At 44.6% G+C, this 27971-nt stretch overlaps 1 protein-coding gene across 8 annotated transcripts; it reads left to right on the top strand.

Annotated features, from left to right (window-relative positions):
* The first annotated feature begins 367 nt into the window (after nt 1–367).
* dipk1b (divergent protein kinase domain 1B) lies at nt 368–26880 on the top strand. 8 transcript variants are annotated; one of them, XM_048558995.2, is made up of 5 exons: nt 368–444; nt 11204–11338; nt 11429–11557; nt 23177–23353; nt 25869–26880. In XM_048558995.2, the coding sequence occupies exons 2-5, from the start codon at nt 11225–11227 to the stop codon at nt 26679–26681; spliced, it is 1233 nt and encodes a 410-aa protein (XP_048414952.1). In that variant the 5' UTR covers nt 368–444; nt 11204–11224; the 3' UTR covers nt 26682–26880. The 8 variants fall into 8 exon arrangements, with proteins under 8 accessions (XP_048414952.1, XP_059494184.1, XP_048414947.1 ...); XM_059638201.1 differs by having other exon boundaries at nt 429–444; nt 11207–11338; XM_048558990.2 differs by lacking the exon at nt 368–444 and adding an exon at nt 680–907 and having other exon boundaries at nt 11207–11338.
* Nucleotides 26881–27971: the final 1091 nt, after the last annotated feature.

Here is a 27971-nt window from a genome sequence, read left to right as displayed (position 1 = left end):
GCTGGGGGTTACATCAGGGGTTACACTGCGACCGGGCACTGAGGGTTACACCGGAACCGGGTGCTGGGGGTTACACCGGGACCAGGCACTGGGAGTTACACCAGCAGTTACACCGGGACCGGGAGCTGGAGGTTACACCGGGACCAGGCGCTGGGAGTTACACTGGGAATTACACCGGGACCGGGCGCTGGGGGTTACACCCGGAATTACACTGGGACAGGGCGCTGGGAGTTACACCGGGACCAGGCGCTGGGGGTTACACTGGGAGTTACACCGGAACCGGGCACTGGGGGTAACACCGGGACCAGGTGCTGGGAGTTACACCGGGACAGGGCGCTGGGAGTTACACCGGGATCGGAGGCTGGGAGTTACACCGGGACTTACACCGGGACCAGGAGCTGGGAGTTACACCGGCAGTTACACCGGGAGTTACACCGGGACCAGGTGCTGGGAGTTACACCGGGATATACACCAGGACCGGGCACTGGGGGTTACATCAGGGGTTACACTGCAACCGGGCACTGAGGGTTACACCGTAACCGGGTGCTGGGGGTTACACCGGGACTGGGCACTGGGGGTTACACCGGGACCGGGTGCTGGGGGTTACACCGGGACTGGGCACTGGGGGTTACACCGGGACCGGGTGCTGGGGGTTACACCGGGACCGGGTGCTGGGGGTTACATTGGGACCAGGCGCTGGGAGTTACACCGGGACCGGGCTCTGGGAGTGACACCGGGACCGGGCGCCGCCCGCTGATGCCCCAGCAGCGAACAGCTGCATCCAGGAGTTGAAAGGGATCCGTAGAGGCGGCTGCTCCGGTTCAGGGGGATGCTGTCGGTTTGTCGGAGGATGAAAGCCCGAGCGCGGAGATTGCTGCTTTCCTGCCCCTTCTCCAGGGGCTTGCAGGTACCGGGCCCCCCCGGGGACTGGGGAGCGGAAAGGCCGGGGCTGGCGGCCTCCCGGCTCCCGCAATGCGGAGAGTGACTGCGCTCCGGGGCCGGGGCTAAATGCCAGCGATATCCCTCTCTCTCTCTCTCACTGGATCCGTGCGGCCTCACTGGCTCTACTGATGCACAAAGAGAACGAGCCGAGAGCTGCACAGCCCGGGCTCTGGGCACTACCGCGATCCCAACCACAGCCTTCAGCCTTAAGCCTGGTCACACAGGAAACCAGGACTGTGGCACTGGGCCTGGGTGGGGCGGTGGATAGAGACCCTTTGGGCAGACAGAAACAATAAGTAGGAATAAACAGGGCGTTTTCAGAGTGGCAGGCAGTGATTATTGGGATCTGCAAGGATCAGTGCTTGGACCCCAACTATTCACAATATCTCTATTAATGATCTACGTGAGGGAACTCGATGTATTATCTCCAAGATTGCAGATGACACAAAGCTGGGTGGGAGGGTGAGTTGTGAGGAGGATGCGGAGATGCTTCAGTGTGTTGAGTGAGTGGGCAGATGTACGGCTGATGCAGTATAATGTGGATAAATGTGAGATGATCCACTTTGGGAGCAAAAACAGAAAGGCAGACTATTGTCTAAATGGCTATTAAACGAGAGAGAGGAATGTGTATTGAGATCAGATGACCACAGATAGCAGTCACTGAAACCAAGCATGAGGCAAGTGATGGTTTGTTGGCCTTCATAGTAACAAGATTTGAGTACAGGGGCAGTAATGTCTTGGAGATAATGGGAGCTGCAGATGCTGGAGAATTCCAAGATAATAAAATGTGAGGCTGCAGGCCTGCAGTAATGTCTTGCTCAGGTTTTACAAGCTTTGGTGAGACCTCACCTGGAATGTTGTGTGCAGGACTGATCTCTTTAACTGAGAGAGCAGCAAAGGTTTACCAGACTCAGGGTGGCAGGACTGATGTATGAGAGGTTGAATCAGTAGGGTACTCATAGGAACCTATAAAATTCTAACAGGGCCAGACACAGTATTTGCACAAAGGATGTTCCCAATGGCAGTGGAGTCCTGTTGCAGGGGTTACAACCTAAGGATATCGGATGAACCCTTTAGGACTGAGGTGAGGAGAAATGTATTCACTCAGACGGTGATGAGGCTGTAGAATTCACTGTCACTGAAAGTAGTCAAGGCCAAACAATTGTACGATTTCAAGAAGGCATTGGATATAGCACTTGGGGCTAAAGGGATGAAAGGCTTTGGGGGCAAAGCAAGAACAGGCTATTCAGTTGGATAATCAGGCATGTCCATCGTGAATGGTGCAGCAGACTTGAAGGGCCAAATGGCCCACTCCTGCTCCTAGTTTCTTTGTTTCTGTGTGTAGAATTTAGGAATAAAAAGGGAGTAGTCACACTGAAAGGAGTCTATTATAGATACCCAAACAATCAGCAGGTCATTGTGGAGCAAATTTTTAAACATTTCACTGAGGTGTCTGAAGGCAATGATAGGGTTATTATATTTGTTTTTTTTTCATTTGTGGGAAATGAGCATTGCTGGCTGGCCAGCATTTATTGCCCATCTTTTGTTGCATTGAGAAGGTGGTAGGGAGCTGCCTTCTTGAACCGCTGCATTCCCTGTGCCGTACGTTGACCCACAATGCCATGGGGGGGGGCGTGGTGGGGAAGTCCAGGATTTTGATCCAGTGAGAGTGAAGGAATGGCAATATATTTCCATGTCAGAAAGGGGAACTTGCAGGGAGTGGTACTTCCATGTATGTGCTGCCCATGCCCTTCAAAGATGGAAGTGGTCATGGGTTTGGAAGGTGCTGTCTAAGGATCTTTGGTGAATTTCTGCAGTGCATCTTGTAGGTAGTACACACTGCTGCTGCTGAGCATTGGTGCTGGAGGCAGTGGATGTTGTGCCAATCAAGCAGGCTGCTTTGTCTTGGATGGTGTCAAGCTTCTTAAGTGTTGCTGGGGCTGCACTCATCCAAGCAAGTGGGGAATAAACCATCACACTCCTGACTTGTGCCTTGTAGATGGTGGACAGGCTTTGATGAGTGAGGAGATGAGTTACTCACTGCAGTATTCCCAGCTTCTGACCTGCTCTTGTAGCCACTGTGTTTATGTGGTGAGTCCAGTTGAGTTTCTGGTCAATGGTAACCCCCAGGATGTTGATAGTGGGGAATCAGTGATGGTAACACCATTGAATGTCAATAGGTGGCGATTAGATTGTCTCTTAGTGGTGATGGTCATAGCCTGGCATTTGTGTACTGCAAATGTCACTTGTCAGCCCCCAGCCTGGATATTGCCCAGATCTTGTTGCATGTGAACATGGACTGCTTCAGTGCCTGAGGAGTCACGAATGGTGCTGAACATTGTGCTAACATTGGCGAACATCCCCGTTTCTGACCTTATGATGAAGGAAGGGTCATAGATGAAGAAGCTGAAGATGGTTGGGCCTAAAACACTCCCCTGAGGAACTCCGGCAGAGATGTCCTGGAGCTGGATGACTGACCTCCCATAACCACAACCATCTTTCTATGTGTCAGGTATGACCCCAACGACTGGAGCATTTGCCCCCAATACCCATTGCTTCCAGTTTTGCCAGGGCTCCTTGATATCAAGGGCTGTCACTCTCACCTCACTTCTGGAATTCAGCTCTTTTGACCAGGTTTGAACTGAGGCTGTAGTGAGGTCAGGAGCTGAGTGGCCCTGGTAGAACCCAAACTGGGCGTCACTGAGCAGATTATTACTGAGCAAGTGCTGCTTCATAGCTCTGTTACTGACACCTTCCATCACTTTACTGATGGTCGAGAGTATGATCGGCAGATGGGGTGGTAATTGCCCGTGTTGGGTTTTTGCTGTTTTTTATGTACAGGACATATGTGGGCAATTTTCCACGTTGTTGAGTAGATGCTAGTGCTGTAACTGTACGGGAAGAACTTGGCTAGGGAAGCAGCGAGTTCTGGAGTATTATTACGGGAATGTTGTCAGGGCGTTTGCAGCATCTATTATCTCAAACATTTTTTATTCACTCATGAGATGAGGGCATCACTGGCCAGGCCAGTATTTATTGCCTATCTCTAACTGCCCCAGAGGGTAGTTAAGAGTCAACCACATTGCTTTAGGTCTGGTGTCATATTTAGGCTAGACCAGGCAAAGATGAGAGAGTTCCTTCCCCAAAACTCATTAGTAAACCAGATGGGTTTTTCCGACAATTGACAATGGATTCATGGCCACTAGTAAACTCTTAATTCCAGACTCTTTTGATTGGATTCAATTTCCACCATCTTCCATGGTGAGATTCAAGCCTGTGTCCCAGAACATTATCTGCGTCTCTGGATTAATACTCGAGTGATAATACCATTAGGGCATCATCTCTCCTTGGCTTCTTGACATCACATGGAGTGAATTGAATTGGCTGAAAGCTGGCATCTGTAATGCAGGTGACCACTGGAGGAGACTGATTTCAACTTCCCCACTTTAATTAGGATAATTATAGTTTAGAGAGGTCAGGTTTCTTGAAATGCATAGAGGAGAGCTTTTTATATCAACATGTAGATGGTCCAACAAGGACTAGCGCAGTACTGGAACAAATTGTGGGAATGAAGCTGGACAGATGTTTGAGGTAGCAGTGGGGAAGCATTTTAGTGATAGTGACCGTGGCATCATACATTTTAAGTTTGTTATGGAAATGAGGAAAAGGGCTGCAAACATTGTTTTGGATTTATGGAAGGCAGGTTTTATTAAAATGAAGCAGGATCTGTCTAAAGAAGACTCAGAACAGTGACTTCTGACTAAATCCAAAGCAGAACAGTGAGGCTGGGGGCATTCAGAAACAAAATGGCAAGAGTACAGACCCAACATGTTCCCTTTAGGATGTAACGTCAGAACCAAATCCGAGAACTCTGGATTTTATTGAAATATTCAAGACCAGATAAAAAGGGAAAGAGAGACATTTAACAAGCACAAAAGGAGCAAATCAATGATAGAAAGTGCGGGGGTGGGAGTATAAGAAAACAATTATGAAAGTGTGGAAAGGGCATGAAAAAGCACTGGCAGACAAGGTCAGGGAGAATCGCAAGATTTCTATCCTAGTATTTCAAGGTGAAGAGAATACCCAAGAAAAAATGGGGCCTACTAGGAACCAAGGGGAAAATTTGTGTGTAGAGCCTGAGTATACTGGTATTGTTGAATGAATACTTCGCAATCTGTCTTTAATCAGGAGAAGAAGAATGTAGGTACAGAATTCAGGAAGATGGACTATGAGGTTGACATAGGGAGTTATTGGAGGTTTTGGCAGGCTTACAAGAGGACAAATCCCCAGGTCAGGATGAGTTGTATTGCAGGCTGCTATTGGAGATGAGGCAGAAAGTCACTGGTCCCTGACCAAAATTTTTAATTCCTTTCTGGTCACAGAGGAGGTGCCAAAGGATTGAGGACAGCCTCATGTTGATCCATTTTTCAAGAAAGTTTGTAGAGATAAACCCTGCAATTACAGACCAGTGAATCTCATATCAAGAGTAGGGAACAATTAGAGAAAATTCTCAAGGAGACAATTACTCTCCATCTAAAGAGGTTTAATTGGGGCTAATCAGCATTGCTTTGTCAGAGGGCAGTCATGTTCAACAAATTTGATAGAATTTTTAGGGGAAATGACCAAGAGTGTAGATGAGAATTGTGCAGTTGATGTGTTGAATATGGATTTCAGTAAAGCCTTTGACAAGTCCCACATGGGAGACTGATAAGGAAGGTAAAAGCACATGAGATCCAGGATAACCAGGGTCCTCTAGTTGAAGGGCCAATAACTTGAGGGCACACTGTTGAGGTGAAAGGTAAGAAGTTTAGAGGGTATTTGAGGAAAGTTGTTTTCATCCAAAGAGTGATGGGAATCTGGGATGCATTGCCTGGAGGATGGTTGAGGCAGGAAAGCTCACAACCTTTAAAAGGTATTTGGCTGAGTACTTGAAATGTCACAACATTCAAGGCTATAGGCCTACTGCTGAAAAATGGAAATAGAGTAGATATAGCCTAGCTTTGATGGTACAGAATCAATGGGCTGAAGGGCCTCCCTGTACTGTATGATTTTATGGTTCTATGAAAAGATGTTGAAGAACAGAAAATTCTGGCAAACCAAAAGGATCATCTCAGGAAACCCTGTAGTCAGTACTTTTGAACTGTTTCCCTGCATTTTTTCCCTCTACCAATAAAACCAAGGTTTTTTCTTTGTTTGCCGATATCTGTGTCTGTCTCTGGAGGTGCTTTAACATGGGATTAAAGTTTTAACTAGCAGAGCCAATTATTGATAACCAATAGTTGTTTACTTGTGACTAGAATTTACTTATTTATAATATACAGCAGTTCTTGTTAAATACAGGCCAGTGTCAGTGTTGGTCAGAGATAGTAGGAACTGCAGATGCTGGAGAATCTGACATAACACAGTGTGGAGCTGGATGAACACAGGCAGCATCAGGGGAGCAGGAAGGATGACGTTTCGGGCCTAGACCCTTCTTCAGAAATGGAGGAGGGGAAGGAGGTTCTGAAATAAATAGGGAGAAAGGGGAGGTGGATAGAAGATGATAGAGGAGAAGAAAGGTGCTGAGGAGACAGACAAGTCAAAGAGTTGGAGCCTGTAAAGGTGAGTGTAGGTGGGGAGGTAGGGAGGCGATAGGTCAGTCCAGGGAGGACGGACAGGTCAAGGGGATGGGATGAGGTTAGTAGGCAGGAGATGAGGGTGGGGCTTGAGGTGGGAGGAGGGGATAGGTGGGAGGAAGAACAGGTTAGGGAGGGGGGGACAAGCTGGGCTGGTTTTGGGATGCAGTGGGGGGAGGGGAGATTTTGAAGCTGGTGAAGTCCACATTGATACCAGTAGGCTGCAGGGTTCCCAAGTGGAATATGAGTTGCTGTTCCTTCAACCTTTGGGTGGCACCGTTATGGCACTGCAGGAGGATGGACATGTCGCCCGAGGAATGGGAGGGGGAGTTAAAATGGTTCGTGACTTGGGGGCTGCAGTTGTTTAGTGCAAACTGAGCGTAGATGTTCCGCAAAGTGGTCCCCAAGCCTCCGCTTGGTTTCCCCAATATAGAGGAAGCCGCACCGGGAACAGCGAATACAGTATACCACATTGGCCAATGTGCAGGTGAACATCTGCTTGATGTGGAAAGTCATCTTAGGGTCTGGGGTGGGAGTGAGGGGGCAGATGTAGGACTTCCTGTGGCTGCAGGGAAAAGTACCGGGTGTGGTGGGGCTAGAGGGGAGTGTGGAGCAGAGAAGGGAGTCCCAGAGAGAGTGGTCCCTCCGGTAGGCAGATAGGGGTGGTGAGGGAAAAATGTCTTTGGTGGTGGGGTCGGATTACTGATGGCGGAAGTGTTGGAGGATACTGCGTTGGATCCTCAGAGCTCAAACAGTTCATCCACATCACTAACACCTTGCATCCCAACCTTAAGTTCACCTGGACCATCTGATACCTCTCTCTCCTTCCTGAACCTCTCTATTTCCATCTCTGGCAACCACCTGGAAACCGATATTCATTTCAAGCCCACCGACTCTCACAGCTACCTAGAATACACTTCCTCCCACCCACCTTCCTGCAAAAATGTCATCCCCTATTCCCAATTCCTTCGCCTCTGCTATATCTGCTCCTAGGATGAGGCATTCCACTCCCGTACATCTCAGATGTCCTCGTTTTTCAAGGACCGCAACATCCCCACCCCCCTCAGTGGTCAAGAACACCTTTGACCGTGTCTCCCACATTTCCCGCGACTCATTCTTCACACCCTGAACCTGCAAATAACCACTAAAAGAGAATCGCCCTCGTCCGCACTAATCCCCCCCCCGACCTCCGGATCCAACGCATCATCCTCCAACACTTCCACCATCTGCAATCTGACCCCAACACCAAAGACATTTTTCCCTCCCCACCTTTATGCACACCCGACACTTTTCCCTGCAACCACAGGAACTCACTGCTCTACGACTAATGTTGCCCTCGGCAGTGGAAACACTGACATTATCTCCTCCTTGGTGTGACTAGAAAAATAACAAGAGTAATGGTGAGAGTATTGATGGAGTAATGTCTAGAGCATTGGCGAGAGTATTGGTGAGTGTAATGGCAACAGTAATGATGAGAGTATTGTTAAGAGTATTGACACAGTACTGGTGAGAATATTGGCAAGAGTATTGGTGAGATGATTGATGAGAATATTTGCAAAAGTGTTAGCGAGTGTAATGACAAGAGTAATCATGAGGGTATTAGCAAGAGTATCAGCAATTGTCTTGGTTACACTCAAGGTGAGAGTAATGGCGAGTGTATTAGCAATACTAATAGTGAGAGTATTGGCAAGGGTAATGGGATGAAACTCTTGGTGAGGGTATTGGCAAAAGTAATGATGACAGTATTGCCAAAATTATTGGTGATAATGTTGGGGAAAGTAATTGTGAGAGATTTGGCAAGATTAATGATGAGAGTCTGGGGGAGAGTATTGTTGAAGTTATCATTGAGAGTATTTTTGAGAACATTGGTGAAAGTATTGGAATGACTAATGATGAGTGTGATGGCAAGAGTAAAGGTAACCGTATTGTTGAAGAGTCATGGCTATACTTTTGGTGAAAGCGTTGGTGACATTATTGGTGAGAGAATTGGCAAGAGTAATAGCAACAGTGTTAGTGACAATATCGGCTAGAATAATGGTGAACCTCATGCAGGTGAATTAATGAGAGTACTGGTGAGATAATTGGTAGGAGTAATGGCAAGAATAATAGTGGTAGTATTGGTGAAAGCATTGTCAAGACTAATGGTGAAAGACATGAGAGATATTGACAAGAGTATGGTACAATGTTAACTAGGGTAATGGTGAGAGTAATGCTGACAGTAATGGTGAGGATTGTGACAAATTAGGTGAGATGGAAAGTAACATATTCTTGATGTAGAGAAAGGTTTTTTGTTATTTTTCCCTCAAGCCTTGAACTCCATCTTCAGAATCTTACCTTGAGTGGTGACTACCTTATATCCATACATTTCATCTCATTAAAGCCCCAACTCAGCTTACTCCATTGCAAATCCAATTTTTCTTTCTTCTGCCAAGAAATTAGACGGTGGAAATCCCCGGCAGGTGAAACAAAGTGGGTACTTGACATCTGCAACTTGCTGAATTCATGTCCTGGTCCTCATGCAACTGCTTCTTCAGAACAACATTGCAGCATGCTCTATGATGACCACCCTCATCGATCCTTCATCAACACATCAGTGCCAACAAACTACCTGCCTCACCACATCATCCCATTTGCCCTCGGATCAACTCAGAGACCACTTCAGACCTTCAACACTTTGGAGTTCAAGGTTATGTACAACTTGTATGTTTCTAGAGTCATAGGATTCCTACAGTGTGGAAACAGGCCATTCAGCCCAACAAGTCCACACCACTCCTCTGAAGAACATCTCACCCAGACGCATTTCCCTATCCTGCATTTCCCATGTCTAACCCACCTAACCTAATCATCCCTGAACACTACAGGCAATTTAGCATGGCCAATCCACCTAGCCTGTGCATCTTTGGACTGTGGGAAGAAACCAGTGCCCCCAAAGGAAACCCACGCAGACACGGGGAGAATGTTCAAACTCCACACAGACAGTCACCCGAGGCTGGAATCGAGCCCGGGTCCTTGGCGCTGTGAGGCTGCAGTGCTAACCACTGAGGGCACAAATGCATTTAATGCATCTATACAACAGACTTTGGCACTCATGCAGGTTGTATCTCATGAATTGATGACTTATGTTCACTCACTTGACTGCTTATTTATAGGCTGCTAGTTTCTGCTTCATTCACATTCCTTTCTTAATGTGGAAGGGCTTTGGTACTCAGTTTCAGGCTCCTGTTTAGCTTTCATTTTAACGTAGAGAGTGTGCTGGCAGTTTGTGATAGTGGGGAGAACTAAACAGTCATCTGTCAGTCAGATGGGGCTAAACCAGTTGATATGTAGCATCGTGTTATATCAATGTAAAAGCTGCAGCGTTGGCCAGCAGTTTGTGCAGAAAACAGACTGAATGTGCTTTATACAAATGGTGTTATGTGAAAGTCAAAGGGAAAGAGACCTCAGTATGGTGAAGGAAGACTACATTTAGTCATGGGGTACCACCACATCAGTCAAAGGGCTCATCCCATCCACACATGCTCAGAAAAGCACTTGGTCCTACATGAATCTGGAGATTTGCAAGTGCTGGGATTGGGCCACGGTCAGTCCTGCAGGTCAAGCCCAAACAGGCTGGGAATTACAGGTCGGTAAGTTGGGCTATTGTGGAGTCAGTCCAGGTGGTGGGGGGCAGATAAGACAGAGAGTGGGATTGATAATGAAGCAAGTAGCTGCAAGAGCATAATAAAAGCAAAATACTGTGAATACTGAAATAAAAACAGTGTTGGAGAAAAACTCAGAATGTCTGGTAGCACCTACTGAGAGAGAAACAGAGTGAACCATGGACTCGGAATGTTCACTCTGTTTCTCTCTCCGTAGAATCTGCCAGACCTACTGAATTTCTCCAGCACTGTCTATATTTGATTTTAGCTGCAAGAGCACAGTGATGCATGAAGAGAGGCAGTGAGCTGAAAGCTTAAAAGGCTGGAAAGATTAGTGGTGGGTGAAGGCTGATGAGTTAACATGAGGCATGCGATATTGAGAACTGTTATTCCATGAGCCTTGGCGCGATGTATGTGCAGTGGCAGAGTAAGAATGAACATTCACTCTGTGAGTGGCAGTTAGCAGAGAGAAAATGGTGGCACTTTGTGGAGCACAGAAAATCACTGGACTTCTTTCTACACTACTGAATGTCCCATTCAGGATACGGCACTGACCCATGCTGCAATGTGAATTCAGACCAGCTGGCTCTGTTGAAATGGCCTCCTGTGACAATCAGCAGGAAAAACAACTCCTCTCTGTCCACTTCCAATCTACTACTAACTCCAGAAGCTTCTGATACAGCTTCAGGGTTGAGTCCTGCAGTCTGAGACAGTGAGCAATCTGTCTTGGTCTTTAGCTGACTTTGAAAATTGGTGCCAGAGTTTCTGAAGCTGCAAAATCTCCACAGTGGGACCAGCTGTGCCTTACTGTACGATTCACTGAGAAAGACTCCAACAGCTCAGCTATGTCATTCATGAGATGGACAGGGGAAGATTACGGGAGAAATTCCTTGCCTTGGGCCAATATGGAATGAATGTCACTTGTTATCATTACTTTAATTGCTAATGGAAAGAAGTATAGTTTCATGTTTGGTATTTACAACTAAAACCTTTGTGTGTTTTTGAAAGAAGCGTCTCCCTGGTGTTAAAATGAAGTACCTATTCTTGCTGTGGTTGGGACTCCTGCTGGGAAGTTGGGGACTGTACGTGCACTACTCGTCCTACTCAGAATTGTGCCGAGGTCACATCTGTCAGATGATAATTGTAAGTATGAAGAATCTGAACATGTTATGAATCTGGAATCTTCCTTTTGTTGATTTGGGGAACAGTTATTTAATGTACTGTAATTTGCAGAGTTTAATTTTATCCCCCCAGTGTGATCGTTATAAGAAAGGGATCATTTCTGGGTCTGCCTGCAAGGACTTGTGTGAGGAAAAAACGCTGTTGTTCCAACAATGCCTGTCATCGAGCCCAATGCATCAGGTACTTGATCTTTTGGCAATTCCATGCTTAGTGTTTGTGAAGTGGTTTATGTGTTGCAGCTTGTAATTTTTAGGGCCCCTGAAGCAAGTGTTCAAGTACAGACAAAATGTGCGGCCATCAGGTCATAAGCAACATTTCACCATCTTTCAGTGCAGCTTAAACTTGAGCAGTAAAAAATATTAATTTAAGCAGCTCTTCATCACAGCTCAGAACTTGAAGTCTCTATGAACAATGTTAGCTCTGTAATGCTGTCTCAACAAAACTTCATGGAGTGAAATTGGCTTCTGGATTTCTGGACAGTAGAGTAAACTTAGGAGTGAAAAGTTGAATGTACAGTTAAGATGTGACTTTCTTGTGCAGTGAGCTATGAACATTTGAACCAGAGAAGTACCAAAGCCCAGGAAATTATACATTTCAAGAAAATGTTATTGTAATTTTTGTACAAAAGCTATTTTCGAGAATATTAGATTTTTGTTTGTTTAAGAGACTTGAGTGTCACTGGCAAAGTTCAACATTTAGTTGCAAGCTGATAGGAAAACAGTCTGGTTTGTGCTTGTATTTAATTGAACTGGGAGGCTGCCTGCAGGCAGTGCCTTATGGTGGACATCCCGCAACAATGTCAAACCAAGAGACACATTTCCATCCTGACGCCTTTCTCATACAAAAAACACAAAAAAATTTCTATACATTATCATCTACACTGTGAGTCCCCTAAGTTACCATCTATGAGCACGACTGTTATTAAGCATCAGCAGTTCATTATTCCCGTCAGTCTCTGCACATATTGTGCCACGCAGTCTCAAAATCGTACTGGCTCTTTAATGGTATAGCTGTGCCTTGTTCATCTGGGTGATATGCCTTCTCCAGGGAGTATCAATCTTGTGTCACTTGTCTCCACGGTAATTTATTGGTGTTCCAATTCGGTTGTTGGGCTGCTGGGAAACTCTGGGACTTGGTGGTTTATTTGTGGTTTGTGCAGGTAATGAGTTCACATCTTCGTATTCAGGCATTTGGAGTTGAGGAACAGGTTCTCCAGCTTTGTGTATGTCCCTGCGGCTGCAATAATGTATCTTGTCATCCTCAGCATTGGGCTGACTCTTGTTGAGAGTAATGAAGATTTGTACCTTCCAATGCTCAACTCTGGCAATGATTTGACAGTTTTGCTGAAATGTTTCACCTTGATTTTGTCACCCATGCCTGCAACTACTTCTGACTTCAGTAATGTCTTTGCTAATTGAAGAGCAGTTTGGGTGCAGCATGACATTATTCTTTGTACTTGATGATTCTGTACGTCTTCAACAGGTGTGTTTTATCACTGAGGATTGCTTTCTATACAGCTCTCCTGGGTTTGCTCAGTTTTTTTGTGATTTTGATACTTTTCTAATTGAATTTCTCTTCACTTTATCAAGTGGTTATATCTATTCCTTGTGAACTGAAATACATTGTCACTCATCACAATGTCAGGAATATTACAACAGTTGAAGTGTGCGTTCAGGCATTCTACAATCTCTGCAGAGTCATTTAGGCAGCTGGTTTCCTCTCATATAGTCAGAATAATACTAGACAATGGCAAGATAATCAGCTGCTATGAGAGTGAAGAGGCCTCTTCACAGCTTCATCCATGCTCTGTCTGTGAAGTCACAGTGTTAGACCTGGCTTCTGAACCTACATGACTTGATATTCATTGCAAGCAACGCACTGACTCATGTGGTTCTTGATTTTATTGCTCAGGTGTGGCCAGAAGAGTACTTATCTTAGATTTTTCAAACTTGACTCAGTTCCATGGTGGCTTTCAGTGATTTAGTATATGCCGTACAGCAGGGAGAGTTGAAATATTGGAGAATGGTGGTGATAGAAGACTGTATAGTCAGGGGCACAGACAGGTGTTTCCTGGGCACAGAGTCCAGGATATTGCCAGGGCCATGGATGTCTCTGAGTGAGCAAATGATATTCTGAAAGTTAGCAGGTGGGGTGAAGCTCAAATTCATGGTCCATATCGGAATTAAGAACAAAGAACAAAGAAGATTACAGTACAGGAACTGGCCCTCTGGCCCTCCAAGCCTGCACTGACATGCTGCTCATCACAACTAAAACCCTCTACCCTTCCGGGGACTGTATCCCTCTATTCCCATCCTAGTCGTGTATTTGTCAAGATCCCCTTTATAAATCACTATCGTATCTGCTTCCACTACCTCCCCTGGCAGCAAGTTCCAGGCACCCACCACCCTCTGTTTAAAAAAAACCTGCCTCGCACATCACCTATAAACCTTGCCCCTTCCACCTTGAACCCATGGCCGCTGGTAACTGACTCTTATACCCTGGGAAAAAGCTTCTGACTGTACAGTCTGTCCATGCCCTTCATAATCTTGTACGCCCCAATCAGAGGGACACCCCTCAACCTCCGTTGTTCCAGTGAGAACAACCCAAGTTTCTCCAACCTCTCTCCATAGCTAATGCCCTCCATACCAGGCAACATCCTTCTGTACCCTCTCCAAAGCCACTGCATCTTTCTGGTAGAGTGGCAACTCTCTGAAATGCATTACTTCACATTTTTCCACATAAACTCAATAAAGACATATGCAGCAAGAGAGATGAATTCCTGCAAAGGGATTTTTGGGATTTAGGGAGCAAGTTGAAAGGCAGAACCTCTAGGGTTGTAATCTCAGGATTACTTCTTGTGTCGAGTGCTAGTGAGGTCACAAATAGGATGAGAATACAGTTGAGTGCGTGGCTAAAGAGCTGGTGGAAGAGGGAGGGTTTCTGATGTCTGGGTCACTGGGATCTCTTCCAGAGCAGGTGGAGCTGTACAAAAAACAGGTTGCACCTAAACCGAAGGGACACTAATATTCTTGCAGGGAGACCTGGTGGTGCCACTTGGGAGGCTTGCTGTGAGTGTGGCACAGGCTGGGAACCAAAGCAGTAGGTCACCATGTGGAGTGTTTGAAAAGAAAGTAGAGATTAAGTCAAGTAAGTCTAAGGGGCTATAACTTTGTAGCTATTGCAGAAACTTGATTGAGAGATAGGCAGGATTGGCAGCTCAATGTTCCAGGATTTAGATATCTTAGCTGTGATACAGAAGGATGTAAAAGGTTTGAGGGGTTGTATTACTGATTAAGGAGAATGTCACAGCTGCACTAGGAGAGGATATCTTGAAAGGTGCATCCAATGAGACAATATGGGTAGAACCTAGGAATAAGAAAGTTGAAATCTCTATGATGGGATTACACAATAGGCCTCTTAATAGCTAGCGAAGGATAGAAGAACAGATACATAAGCAGATCATGGAAAGGTGTTAAAAGAACAGGGTTGTTGTGGTGGGTTATTTCAACTTCCCCAGTTTTTACTGGAATTCCCTTAGTGGCAGGGACTTGGATGGGCAGAATTTGTTAAGTGCATTGGGGGGGTTTCTTGAAAAAAAAACGTGTAGAGAATCCAGCTAGGGAAGGGGCCACATTAGATCTCATATTGGGAAATGAGCTTGACCAGGTGATGGAAGTCTCAGTGGGAAAGCATCTTGTGAACAGTGATCATAATTCTGTCAGTCTTAAGATAGCTATGAATAAGGATAAGACTATTCCAACAGTGAAAGTGCGAAATTGGGGGAAGGCTAATTATAACAGTAGTAAACAGGAACCAAAGAAATTAGATTGGGCAGCTATTTGAGGGTAAATCCACTTTGGACATGTGAGAATCTTTTAAAGGTCAAATAATCAGAATTTAGGACCTGTATTTGAGGATGAAAGAAGGATGGTAAGATTTGGGGGCCTTGGTTGACAAGAAACATTAAAAATTCAGTTAAAAAGAAGTAAGAAATACATGTAAGGTTTAGGAAGTTGAAATCAAACAAAGAGTACAAAGAAAGCAGAAATTAAACAAGGAAATAGGAGAGCTACAAGCGGCCATGAAATGTCTTTGGCAAGGACGCAGGAAGGAATTTGTGTGTGGACCCAGGGGAAGTGTGTGAAATCCTTAACAAGTATTTCATATTGGCATTCACCAAGGAGAAAGATAGATTTTGATATTTTTGATTTTACATAACATGTATTTTGGGGTAAGAATACAATCAAATACAGTTAAAATCTTTTGTTTGTCACTGTGATATGGCACCATTTTGAATAATTTAAGAATAAGGAAAAAAAACGAAAGATACAGTTTGAAAAGGGTTCATCTGTCCTGAGCCAGCTTATCACCATCAGTGGCTTCAACATTGCTATCCTTCTGCCACTGCTTCACCAACATTTACACTGGACCCAACAACATCGAAGTTGCCAATCCTCAGATGCCATCTTTACTGATTCTCCTCCGCCATAGCCTCACTGCTGCCTGCTCTGGATCAACAAATGTCTCTCACCGGTGGGCCAACCTCATCCACGTTGCCATGACACCCTTCCACAACACCTCACTGCCACCTGCGCTGGCTCAAACCAACAACAAAGTCTTCGATCCTCAGGTGCCATCTTTTGTTGCCAGGCCTATGTTGCTTCTGCTGAAATGGCAGCCGCCAATTTCAGGTCCTGTGTTTTCACCAGAAAAGTAAGTAGGGGTTCACGTGACGTCTGCACTGCACCCATTCTCCTCTGCGCTGGGAATGCCTGAGGTCTGTGCACTGGGCCTGGCTCGGGACAGCCTGAGGTCTGTGCACTGGGCCTGGCTCGGGACAGCCTGAGCTCAGTGCACTGGGCCTGGCTCGGGACTGCCCAAGATCAGTGCCCTGGTTCTAACTCGGGACAGCCCGAGGTCTGTGCACTGGGCCTGGCTCGGTACCGCCCTAGGTCAGTGCACTGGGCCTTGCTTGGGACTCCCCAGGGTCAGTGCACTGGGCCTGGTTCGGGACAGTCCGAGGTCAGTGCACTGGACCTGGCTCGGGACAGCCCGAGGTCAGTACACTGGGCCTGGCTTGGAACCGCCCAAGGTCAGTGCACTGGGCCTGGATCGGGACAGCCTGAGGTCTGTGCATTGGGTCTGGCTTGGGACAGCCCGAGGTCAATGCACTGGGCCTGGCTCGGGACCGTCTGAGGTTAGCGCACTGGGCTGGCTTGGAACCGCCCGAAGTCAGTGCACTGGGCCTGGATCGGGACAGCCTGAGGTCTGTGCACTGGGCCTGGCTCGGAACTGCCCGAGGTCAGCGCACTGGGCTGTTGCTGCTTCTGATGCTGACCAAACGCAGGACAAGGTGATATGAACAAAGTTGGGGGGAGGGGACGAGAAAAAGAGAAGTGTTCGAAGCTGACGATCTATAGCACAGGAGCTGTACTCCCATTTTGGAGTGGGACATTTAGCCCTTTTCTATGATATTAGGGAGGGGTATCTGGATGTTCTGATGCAGGTTGATATTAAGAAGCTGGAAGTGTTGGGTGTCTTGAAAAATATTAAAGTAGCTCAGTCCCCAGGGCCTGATGGGATTTTTCGGAGAATATAGAAGGAGGCAAGGGAGGACATTACTAGGGACTTGACAGAGATCTTTGTATCCTCTTTAGCCTCAGTCAAGGTCCCAGAACATTGGCGAGTAGCCAATGATGTCCTTTGTTTAAGAAGGGCAACAGGAATAATCCGGGAAATTATATGCTGGTGACCCTTTTGTTAGTGGTAGGGAAATTATTAGAGAAAATTCTTAGGGACAAGATTTACTCGCATTTGGAGGAGAATTGATTTATTAGGGACAAATTTGATTGAATTTTTGAGTAAGTGCCAAAGATAAATGTTGAGGAGAGGGCAGTGGATGTTGTCTACATGGATTTTACCAATGCATTTGGCAAGGTCCCTCGCGGTCGTCTGGTCCAAAAGATTAAGTCGCACAAAATCCACGGTGAGTTGGCAAATTGGATATATAATTGGTTTGGCATCAAGGACAGAAGATAGTTGTGGAGGGGTGTTTTTCTGACTGGAGGTCGATGACCAGTGTTCCGCAGATATCAGTGCTGGGATCCCTGCTGTTTGTAATCAATGATTTGGATGAAACTGTAGCTGGTCTGATTAGTAAGTTTACAAATGACACAAAAATTGGTGGAGTTGTGGAAAGTGAGGAAGGTTATCATAGGATACAGCAGGATGTAGATTGGTTGGAAAGTTGGGCAGAGAAATGGCAAATGGAGTTTGATCCGGAAAAGTGTGAGTTGATACATTTAGGAAGGTCAGTTGCAAGGCGAAAGTAAACATTAAATGGCAGGACCCTAGAAGATGATTATAATCCAAGTCCATACCTCCCTGAAAGTGGCCACGCAAGTTGTTTCAGTGTTAAAGAAGGTATATGGCATATTTCCATTCATCAGTTGAAGTAATAGTGTAGGTTAGTTGGGCTTCAGATTGGTACGACAGGTCGGCACAACATCAAAGGCCGAAGGGCCTGTACTGTGCTGTAATGTTCTATGTTCTATGTACTGAATATAAAAGTTGGCAAGTCATTTTGCAGCTGTTTAAGACTTTAGTTAAGGTCACATTTAGAGAATGCAAGATAACAAAGTGTGGGGCTGGATGAACACAGCAGGCCAAACAGCATCTTAGGAGCACAAAAGCTGACCTTTCGGGCCTAGGGTCTAGGCCCGAAACGTCAGCTTTTGTGCTCCTGAGATGCTGCTTGGCCTGCTGTGTTCATCCAGTCCCACACTTTGTTATCTTGGATTCTCCAGGATCTGCAGTTCCCGTTATCTCTGATCACATTTGGAGCATTGTGTGCAGTTCTGATCACCACATTGTAGAAGGGATGTGGAGACTTTGTAGAGAGTGCAAAGAGATTTACCAGGTTCAAAGTCCACCAGGTTCAAAATCCCTTTGGTCACCGGACCCAAAACATTAACTCTGATATTTTCTTCACAGATGCTGCCGGACCTGCTGAGATTTTCCAGCAACTTCTGTTTTTGTTCCCGATTTACAGCATCCGTCGTTCTTTCAGTTTTTATTTAGGTTTACCAGGGAGCCTGGATTGGAGTGTGTTAGCTACGAGAGATTGGACAAACTTGGATTGTTTTCACTGGAGTGTCAGAGGCTAAGGGGCGACCTGATAGAAGTCTATAAAATTATGTGAGGTATGTACAGGGTGGATAGTCCGAGTTTTTCTCAGTTGGGAATGTCAAATACTGGGAGGTGTAAGTTTAGGTAAGAGATGAAAAGTTTAAAGAGAGATGCAAACAGATTTTTTTTACATAGAGGGTGGAAGGTGCCTGGAATGTGCTGCCAAGGGAGGTGTTTGAAGCAGATACGATAGCAACGTTTAGGAGGCGTTTAGACAGACACATGAATTGGTAGGGAATAGAGAGATATAGACCGTGTAGGCAGATGGGATTAGTTTAGAGTGGCATCATGGTTGGCACAGACATGGTGGGTGTAATTCTGTGTTATGATCTATGTTTAATTCCTTAGGAGTCTGCCTCTATTGTCTCTATACATGCCAGTGAATCTTTATATTCCCAATATGGTTTTGTGATTCAAGGAGTTTCCTTAATGTTTTCAGACCATCCTTTCATCTCTACTTCTTGTAAAACTTGGCAAGTTGGATCTTGGGCATTTTGCTTGATTTAAGTAAGACATTCATTTTAATGTCTGTACTGAGTTGATGATTTCCAAAGCCTGTCGAGTTGTAATTCCATATTGGATCTGTTACAGCATGCTCTACTTTCTACACAGTGAGTGCTGCTCAGCAATATACATATTTTCCCCTTGCTTGCACGTCATGACCAGATGATCTCACTGAAACCAGAGTTACATTCTTTCCAGATACTTTGGAAGACAGTAGCAGTAGCCTGAGGAAAATGCTTTGAAGTGGCTTATAGTCGGAGTTCCCTGTCACTTTCTTTTCCAAGTGGGTATTTTTGAAAGTGTCTGTAAAGGCAGTGGCCAGGCATTCTTTCTCAGTCTGAGTATTGCTTTGTTTCATATGTGTTAGTCCCCTGGATGCAAATACAACCCAATTTCCTTGCTGCATGACAGTTGCTCCAAGTGTTGTCACAATGTGGGGTAACCGCATCATTTCTGTTAAAGTATTTCAGCTCTGGCATTGCTATCACTATCTTTTAGACTGTTTGGATGCTGCTTTTTTCTGTGCCCCAATATCACTGCATGTCATTGGCATTTAGCTGGCTGAATAGTTCATCAAAGACAAATTGGACAAGAATTTTACAAAAGAGTTGATTATTCCAATAAATCGTTGCAATGCTTTTGTACCTGGTGGTATCACTGCTGGAACACTCACCTTTTAGGAATTTGAGTGATGACCTTTTGCTTTCAGTACCTGGTCTACATATTTGACTTTGGGCATTTCCTATCTGGCAACTATATCCTTCCTTACATGAGCAGACCAAAACTGCACACAATACTCCGAGGGAGGTCTTACTAATGATCTATACAACTGCAGCGAGACAACTTTACTCCTGAATTTCAAACCCCTTTGAAATGAAGGCTAGGATATGATTTGGCTTCATAGTTGCTACTTTCAACTACATTATAACTTTCATTGACAAGGACACCCAAGTGCCTTTAGACACTTCCCAACCATCTCACCATTTAAGAAAATTCCGCGTTTATGTTTCATAATTATTCACATTATATACTATCTCCAATGTTCTAGCCTATTTTATCCGCCTGCCCAGGTCTGTTTGAATTCTCCTTGCACCCTTCTCACCACTTACGTTCCCAGCCAGCTTGGGAAATTTAGAGATATAACAATTTCTCCCCACATTGTAATCATTGATTGAGATTGTGGCCACAGCACTGATCACTGTGGAACCCACTCGTATCAGCCTGCCATCCTGAGAATGACCCATTTGCTCCTATTGTCTGCCCTCTGTCCACTAATCAATTCTCAATCCAGACCAGTGTATTCCCCAATCCCACGTGCTGTAATTTTATTTGCTAACCTCCTTTACAGTACAGCACCCTTCTGAAAATCCAAGTACACTACATCCACTGGTTCTCATTTGTTCATGCAGCAAGTAACTTGCTCCAAAAATTCAAGTTTGTCAAACCCAACTTCCCTTTCTGAAATCCATCCGCCCAGTTTTACCATTTTATTTGAAATGTTCAGTTACTACATTTATTATAATGCATTTGAACATTTTTCTTACCACAGGTCAGACTAACAAATTTGTAATTCTCCATTCTCCCTTTTCATCTCTTCATAAAGAGTAGTGTTACACTTACTGCCTTTAAGTCAGGATGGTGAGTGGCTTGGAGGGAAACTTGCAGGGGCTGGTGTTTCTATGTATCTGCTGTCTTTGTCATTCTAAATGGAAGTGGTTTTGAATTTGGAAGGTGCAGTCTCAGCATCTTTGGTGAATTTCTGCAGTGTATCTTATAGATAGTACACACTGCTGCTACTGAGTGTCGGTCGTGGAATCAGTGGATGTTTGTGGATATGGTGCCAATCAACGGATTGCTTTGTCCTAGATGGTGTTGTTGGGGCTGCACTCATCCAGGCAAGTGGGGAGTATTCCATCACACTCCTGATTTGTGCCTTGCAGATATAAAAACAGAAATTGCTGGGAAAACTCAGCAGGTCTGGCAGCATCCACGGAATGAAATGGTTCAGGTCTAGTGACCATTCTTCAGAACTGATTGTAGCTAGAAAAGCATTGGCACATATAAGACCATAAGATGTAGGAGCTGAAGCAGGCTATTTGGACCATCAAATCTGCTCCACCATTCAATGGCTGATCTGGTCATCCTAAACTCAACTTTACTGTTTTTACCCTGCAAATTCTGATTCGTCCCCTCCCCCTACTGCACCACACAACCAGCTCAGCTCTTCCCCTCCCCCCACTGCATCCCAAAACCAGCCCAGCCTGTCTCTGCCTCCCTAACCTGTTCTTCCTCTCACCCATCCCTTCCTCCCACCCCAAGCCGCACCTCCATTTCCTACCTACTAACCTCATCCCACCTCCTTGACCTGTCCATCTTCCCTGGACTGACCTATCCCCTCCCTACCTCCCCACCTATCTTCTTTTCTCTCCATGTTCGGTCCGCCTCCCCGTCTCTCCCTATTTATTCCAGAACCCTCACCCCATCCCCCTCTCTGATGAAGGTTCTCGGCCCGAAACATCAGCTTTTGTGCTCCTGAGATGCTGCTTGGCCTGCTGTGTTCATCCAGCTTCACACTTTATTATCTTGGATTCTCCAGCATCTGCAGTTCCCATTATCACATTAACTCTGATTCCCTCACGGATTTACAATATGTATGTGGGGAGGAGTAAACGATATGTAGGGATGAAGCCCAGAGAAAGGGAACAACAATTGGACAGAAAAAGGAACTTTTAAAAAATATTCCATTCACAGGATGCAAGTGTCGCTGGACAGGCCACCATTCATTGTCCATCCCTATTTGCCCAGAGGACAGTTGACAATCAACCACACTGCTTTGGGTCTAGAGCTACATGTAGATCAGACCAGGGAGGGATAGCAGTTTCCTTTCCAAAAGGATGTCAGAGAACCAGATGGGATTTTCCGCCAATCGACAATGGCTTCATGGTCATCATTAGATTCTTAATTCCAGAATTGATTGAATTCACATTTTACCATCTGCCTTAATGAGATTCAAACCCGTTCCCCAGAACATTGACTGGTCTATGAATTAATAGGCTAGTGATACACTAGGCCATTGCCATGGAGGAATGGATAAAAGTCATCCTGGGAGAATCAATAGCTGCTAATGGGATGGTGTGGTAGCAGTCCATGTGATCATAAGGCCTGGTGTGTAGGTGTTGGGAGATGGACCTGGGAGAAGATGCTTAGACACTAAAGTTTTTGAACTTGATATTGAGTTCTGAAGGTTGCAAAGTCCCGAAGCAGAAGATGTAAGCAGTTCTTCCAGTTTACTCTGAACTGCACTGCAGCACTGTAGCAGGCCAGAGACAGAGATGTTGTCCAGGGAACACAGTAGTGTGTTGAAGTGACAGGCAACATAAAGCTCAGGATCATTTTTGAAGACAGAAATTAGGCGTTCTGCAAGACAGTCACCCAGTCTCTGCTTCATCTCCCCAAGCTTGAGCAGGCCTGAGATTTCCTTGGATAATATTTGGCCCTGTTGTTGATTCATGAACAGAGTTTGATCAGTATAATTAGTCAATAACCCCATTATCAGTGTATCAGATGATGACTAGGATGGTAGAAAGTAAACTAAATGAGCTTTGGTTTTTTCATCATCCAGTAACTCCCCGAATCACAGGAGCTGGCATTGAGAAACAAAAACTAATAAATACAGATACCAAATGTTGTAACAAAATGCAAATTTGGGAGCTCAAGAGGAAAGCACATTAGCCAATCCAGTTTGTTGTGTCATAGTCATAGAGTCATAGTCATACAGCACAGAAACAGACCCATCAGTCCAACCAGTCCATGCTGAACATAATCCCAAACTAAACTAGTCTCATTTATCTTTCATATTGATGTATCCATCCAAATAGCTTTTAAATGTTGTAACTGTACCCACATCCACCACTTTGTCAGAAAGTCCATTCCACATGTGAACGACCCTCTATATAAAAAAAATTGCCTCATGTCTTTTTCAAATCTCCCTCCCCTCACCTTGAAAATGTGCGTCCTAATCTTAAAATTCCTCATTTTGGAGAAAAGATAACGACCATCAACTCTGTCTATATCCCTCATCATGTTGCCAATGTTTTACCCCCTCAGGTTTATGGTGGAATCTGGAGAAATAAGGAGGTTATTATTAAGTGTGGGATAGAAGAAGCCTTCAGAATGGATCTCAATCCTGAGACATTACCTCGGAAGGACCTTATATTGTTTGACAAACCAACCAGAGGGACCTCAATGGATGAATTCAAGGAGATGTTGTTGACATTCTTGAAGGTTGGTTCAACAGTATTTCATTATAAATCCCCAACCCCTTTCTTTGCAACCTTTGCCCAGTGAATGTCTCACCCCTCTGAGTGAATAACTCCCAATGAACACCCTGCCCCTGCTCCTCCCCTGAACTGCAACCATCATACCCCCACCCACCCCCCAACAATTCTCTTTCCCCTGAACATCACTGAACTCTTTGGCAACACTTGCCGAAACCCCGCATGGTCCCAACTGCTTCCAGGATGCATACAGGGTGAATCTTCTTTACTCCCAGAAGAACCTGCAACCCCATTCCCCCAACTCCCCACCCAAATCTGATCCCAGTGAGGATTATGACTTTAATTTTTCTTGCAGGCTGTGAAATCAGCAGCTGATTGCCACAGTCCATCTCCCCACATTCATATTGTCAAGGTTTAAATTTATGGACACATTTTAATTCAATGTTCATTACTCCTCATTAAGATCCTTGAATCTTCAGTTAGTGCCCTTCTGTGTGGAGCTCAGAATTGGACATTGTTTTGGGAAAGATTGCTGTTAGGGAGAAAGTAGTAAAAAGAAACAACATGAGAAGAAAAATACTGTGTATCTTCAGCCACTTTGACTGAAGTTAGACTGTTAGTATGTACCCCTGGAGTAGGCATCAAGCTTCCACTTTTTCTCTGCTGACTTTGTCTTCTGCCTCAAAATGGGAATGAAAGATTATGAGCAGGAGTAGGCCACGCAGCCCTGCAGTATGTTCATGGCTGATCTTCTATCTCAACACCATATTGAGTTTTTTGAGGAAGTGACAAAGATCATTGATGAGGGCAGGGTGCTAGATGATGTCTGTATGGACTTTAGCAAGACCTTTAACAAGGTTCCTCGTGGCAGGTTGATATAAAGGATGAAGGCACATGGGATCCGCAGTGAGTCGGTAAGATGGATACAAAACTGGCTTAGTCATAGAAGACAGGCAGTAGTGGGGGAAGGGTGTTTTTCTGACTGGAAATCTTTGACCAGTGGTGTTCTGCAGGGCTGAATGCTGGGATCTCTGTTGTTTGTAACATGTATAAATGATTTGGAGGAGAATGTAGGTGTCCTGATTAGTAAGTTTGTAGACGATGCAAAGATTGGGAGAGCTGAGATAGTAAGGAGGACTGACAGAGGATACAGCAAGACACAGGTAGGCTGAAATCTTGGGCAGAGAAATGGCCAGATGAAGTCTAATCCGAACAATATGAGGTAAGGTATGTTGGAAGGTCTGCTATAGGAGGGAAGTATATAGTAAATAGCAGAACCTTGAGTAACATCAACATATAGAGTGATCGAAGTGTATAAGTCCACAGTTCCCTGCAAGTGGCAACACAAATGGATAAGGTGGTCAGGAAACTATATGGCAAGCTTGCCTTCATGGGTTGGGACATCAAGTATAAAAATGGCAAGCCATGCGCAGCTGTGTAGAACTTTAGTTAGACCAAATTTTGAATTTGGTGAATACACTACCAGAAGGATGTGGAGGCTTTGGAGATGGTACCAAAAAGTTTTACCAAGATGTTAAACAAAAAAACTGGAAGAACTATGGGTGCTGATATCAGAAACAAAAACAGAAATTGTTGGGAAAAACTCAGCAGGTCTGGCAGCATCTGTGGAGAGAAAGTAGAGTTAACTGGTTCAGTTCTGAAGAAGGGTAACTGGACCTGAAACATTAACTCTGCTTTCTCTCCAAAGATGCTGTCAGATGTGGTGAGTTTTTCCAGAAATTTCTGTTTTTGTTTACCAGGATGTTGCCTGGTTTGGAGGGCATTAGCAGTGAGGAGAAGTTGGTCAAATTTGGTTTGTTTGCACTTGAATGCTGAAAGATGAGCAGCGACCTGATAAAGGTTTACAAAATTATGCAAGCTATGGATAGAATGGATAGTCAGATTTTTCCTCCGCTAGAAATGCCAATTACACAGGGACATAGATTTAGGTTGAAACAAGTAAAGGAGATGTGAGAGTCAACTATTTTACCCAGAGAGTAGTAAGTGTTTGGAATGCATTGCCTGAGGAGGTGGTTACAATAGGAATGTTTAAGAGGCATCTTGAAGATACATGTATAGGCAGGGAATAGAGTGGTTTGGACTGTGTAGAAGCAAAAGGTTTTTATTTTATCAAGGTAACATGTCAGCACCATCTTGGTGGGACACATGGCCTGTTCCTGTCCTATATTGCTCTTTGTTTGATTTGATTTTAACCTAATACTACATTCCTCCACATTCTGGATAACCTGTCATCTCCTTGGACATCAACTGTTCTAACAAATGCCAGCTACCATAATTGATAGCTAGGACAGACAACTACTTACAGCTGATTAACTATTAAATGCCATTGGCTTGCAGTTTCAAACTATTAAAATGTCTGTACTTCCCATCTGTTCTTTATCAGAGAATCACACACTCACCAAATTTCCCCAATTCTGTGCTTACCTTTCAGCTGTATTGATCCTGGGGCTTTATGCAGGATTCCAATATTGCTGACATTCATAACATTCTCATTTTTTCAGTCTAGTCTTGGAGATCAGCAATCACTTGGAAATCTTGTCAACAGAATAATCAGCATGGCAGATATCAACCAGGACAACAAGGTTTCCTTAGCTGAAGCAAAATCCATTTGGGCCTTACTTCAGCTCAATGAGTTTTTACTGATTGTTTCTCTGCATGAAAAGGAACATACAGCGCAGTTGCTGGGCTACTGTGGAGACCTGTATGTTACCGAGAAGATCCTATACCACTCACTTTACAGCCTCAAGCTGCCACGTTTCCTTGACGTAGCTTTGCCCTCATTAGTACAGAAGAGCCTGAACCAATGGTTTGCTCCAGCATGGCCACAGAGAGCAGAAATTACCATTGGTCTCTTGGAATTTGTGGAGGAAATTTTTCATGGCACATATGGCAGCTTTTACATTTGTGACACGGACCCAGGTAATATTGGCTACAATGACAAGTATGATTTTAAAATGGTGAACTTAAGGATGGTGGTGACAGAAATGACGCTTAAAGGATTCTATAAAGGACGCCATTGTGAGCATAACATTGACTGCACACACGGGAAAGATTGTACAGCAACCTGTGACAAACTAGTGAAGCAATGCAATACCGAACTGATACAACCAAATCTGGCCAAGATTTGTGGCTTACTACAGGAGTACCTGTTATATGGGGCACCCAATGATTTCAGAGATGAATTACAGAAACACCTCCAGATCTGTACAAGACTGAATGGGTTGGCAAGGCAGATGGAGGTTCATCATTCTTTGCTATTAAACAACATCAAAACCCTGCTTTGGAAAAAGATTTCAAACTCTAAATATTCATAAAGGATCAGAGACCTTCTAAACATCATTGCATTATATCTGGAGATTGTGTCTAATGTAACTTATATATTGTATCTACTGTGTCAACAACCTGAAGTGAAATTCTGGGCAAGCAGTTGTAGGGCTAGTGAATCAATTTATAATAACCTGTCAATGCCATGTCAAACTGTAAGCCCGAGCTGCAAACATAATTAAAGGTGAAATACAGGAATCATGTAACAAGAAATATTCTCTTCATTTAATTGTCATGTTTCAATGAACTTAGACAAAAATCCTTTTATGTTTCACTATTGTTGCCTACTCAACCATTGAGTGGAATCTGATCCACTAAGGGATACAGCAGGTCCCTCATCCTCTCCCTCCACAACTTACTTGGTTTTTGGCAATTCTCACCATTTCCTTCCAGCAACAACTTTTCTTCTGGCAATCCCCTTAGTCTCCAGCAACTCCATCTTCCTCTGTATCCAGCAACTTTCTTTGCCTCTACCAGTTCTGACCATCTCCATCAACACTTTCTCCTTCAGCAACCTCATCACCCTCTCTCTCCCCAGCAATTTCCTCTCCTCCAGCAATGTCCTCTCCCTCCAGCAACTCCCTCACCTCTCAGTAAGCTGTGCTGCAGAGAGCAAGCATGGACACAAATATCAAACTCTATGTTTCTGTCCTCCTCATGCTCCAGTGTTTCCTTCACCCACATGTGTTATCACAAAATTCAAATTATAATTTCCGAAACGTTCCTGCTTAACTTTCTAATCTCTTGCACAAGTACAATGCCATTCATACACCCTTTGATCTCTATCACACTAACTGTCTGCATAACTCTCTCTCTCGTGCTAAATCTAGCCTCTCCTTCTCACTGACTGCAACCCTCACCCAAACTGTCACATTCTGTCAAATTTCTTGGCTTCCTCTTTTAACTGCCCCTTGATTTTAACATTGGTTATCTCCATAATTTCCCTGTTCAATCTTTTTCAAATTTGCTTAATTGAAGTTATATTATTCTCTGTTCTGTTCAATGCTAGTCCCTGGTTTCATTTCAATATTTATGAGTTTGTCAAAGTGTTCATTATTTATCAGTTTATCTACATTTGTTAGAACCTTGAATTCGGGGTAAAAAGTGGACGAGTGAAATGTAGGGACTGTGGAAACAGTTCCTGTTACATTCAAAACTTGTATCTATGTCACACGTTTTAACATAGAGAACACCTGTATCATTTCAAATATGTAATGAATAATAACCAATTCTAAAATGAACAAAAGGAAATAACAAAGTAACTGGTATATCTAACAGAC

Source organism: Stegostoma tigrinum, chromosome 29 (genome assembly GCF_030684315.1).
Source record: "Stegostoma tigrinum isolate sSteTig4 chromosome 29, sSteTig4.hap1, whole genome shotgun sequence".
Lineage (NCBI taxonomy): Eukaryota > Metazoa > Chordata > Chondrichthyes > Orectolobiformes > Stegostomatidae > Stegostoma > Stegostoma tigrinum.
Note: the sequence above shows the minus strand (reverse complement) of the source record. Positions and strands in the feature narration are given on the sequence as shown.

Bases quoted from the DNA above. Each gene is read 5' to 3' on its own strand.
- dipk1b (XM_048558993.2), top strand. From the start codon at position 9,514: ATGTTCAAACTCCACACAGACAGTCACCCGAGGCTGGAATCGAGCCCG. The intron at 11,339-11,428 runs GTAAGTATGAAG...TGTAATTTGCAG, and splicing joins ACATCTGTCAGATGATAATT to AGTTTAATTTTATCCCCCCA. The intron at 23,354-25,868 runs GTTGGTTCAACA...TCATTTTTTCAG, and splicing joins TGTTGTTGACATTCTTGAAG to TCTAGTCTTGGAGATCAGCA.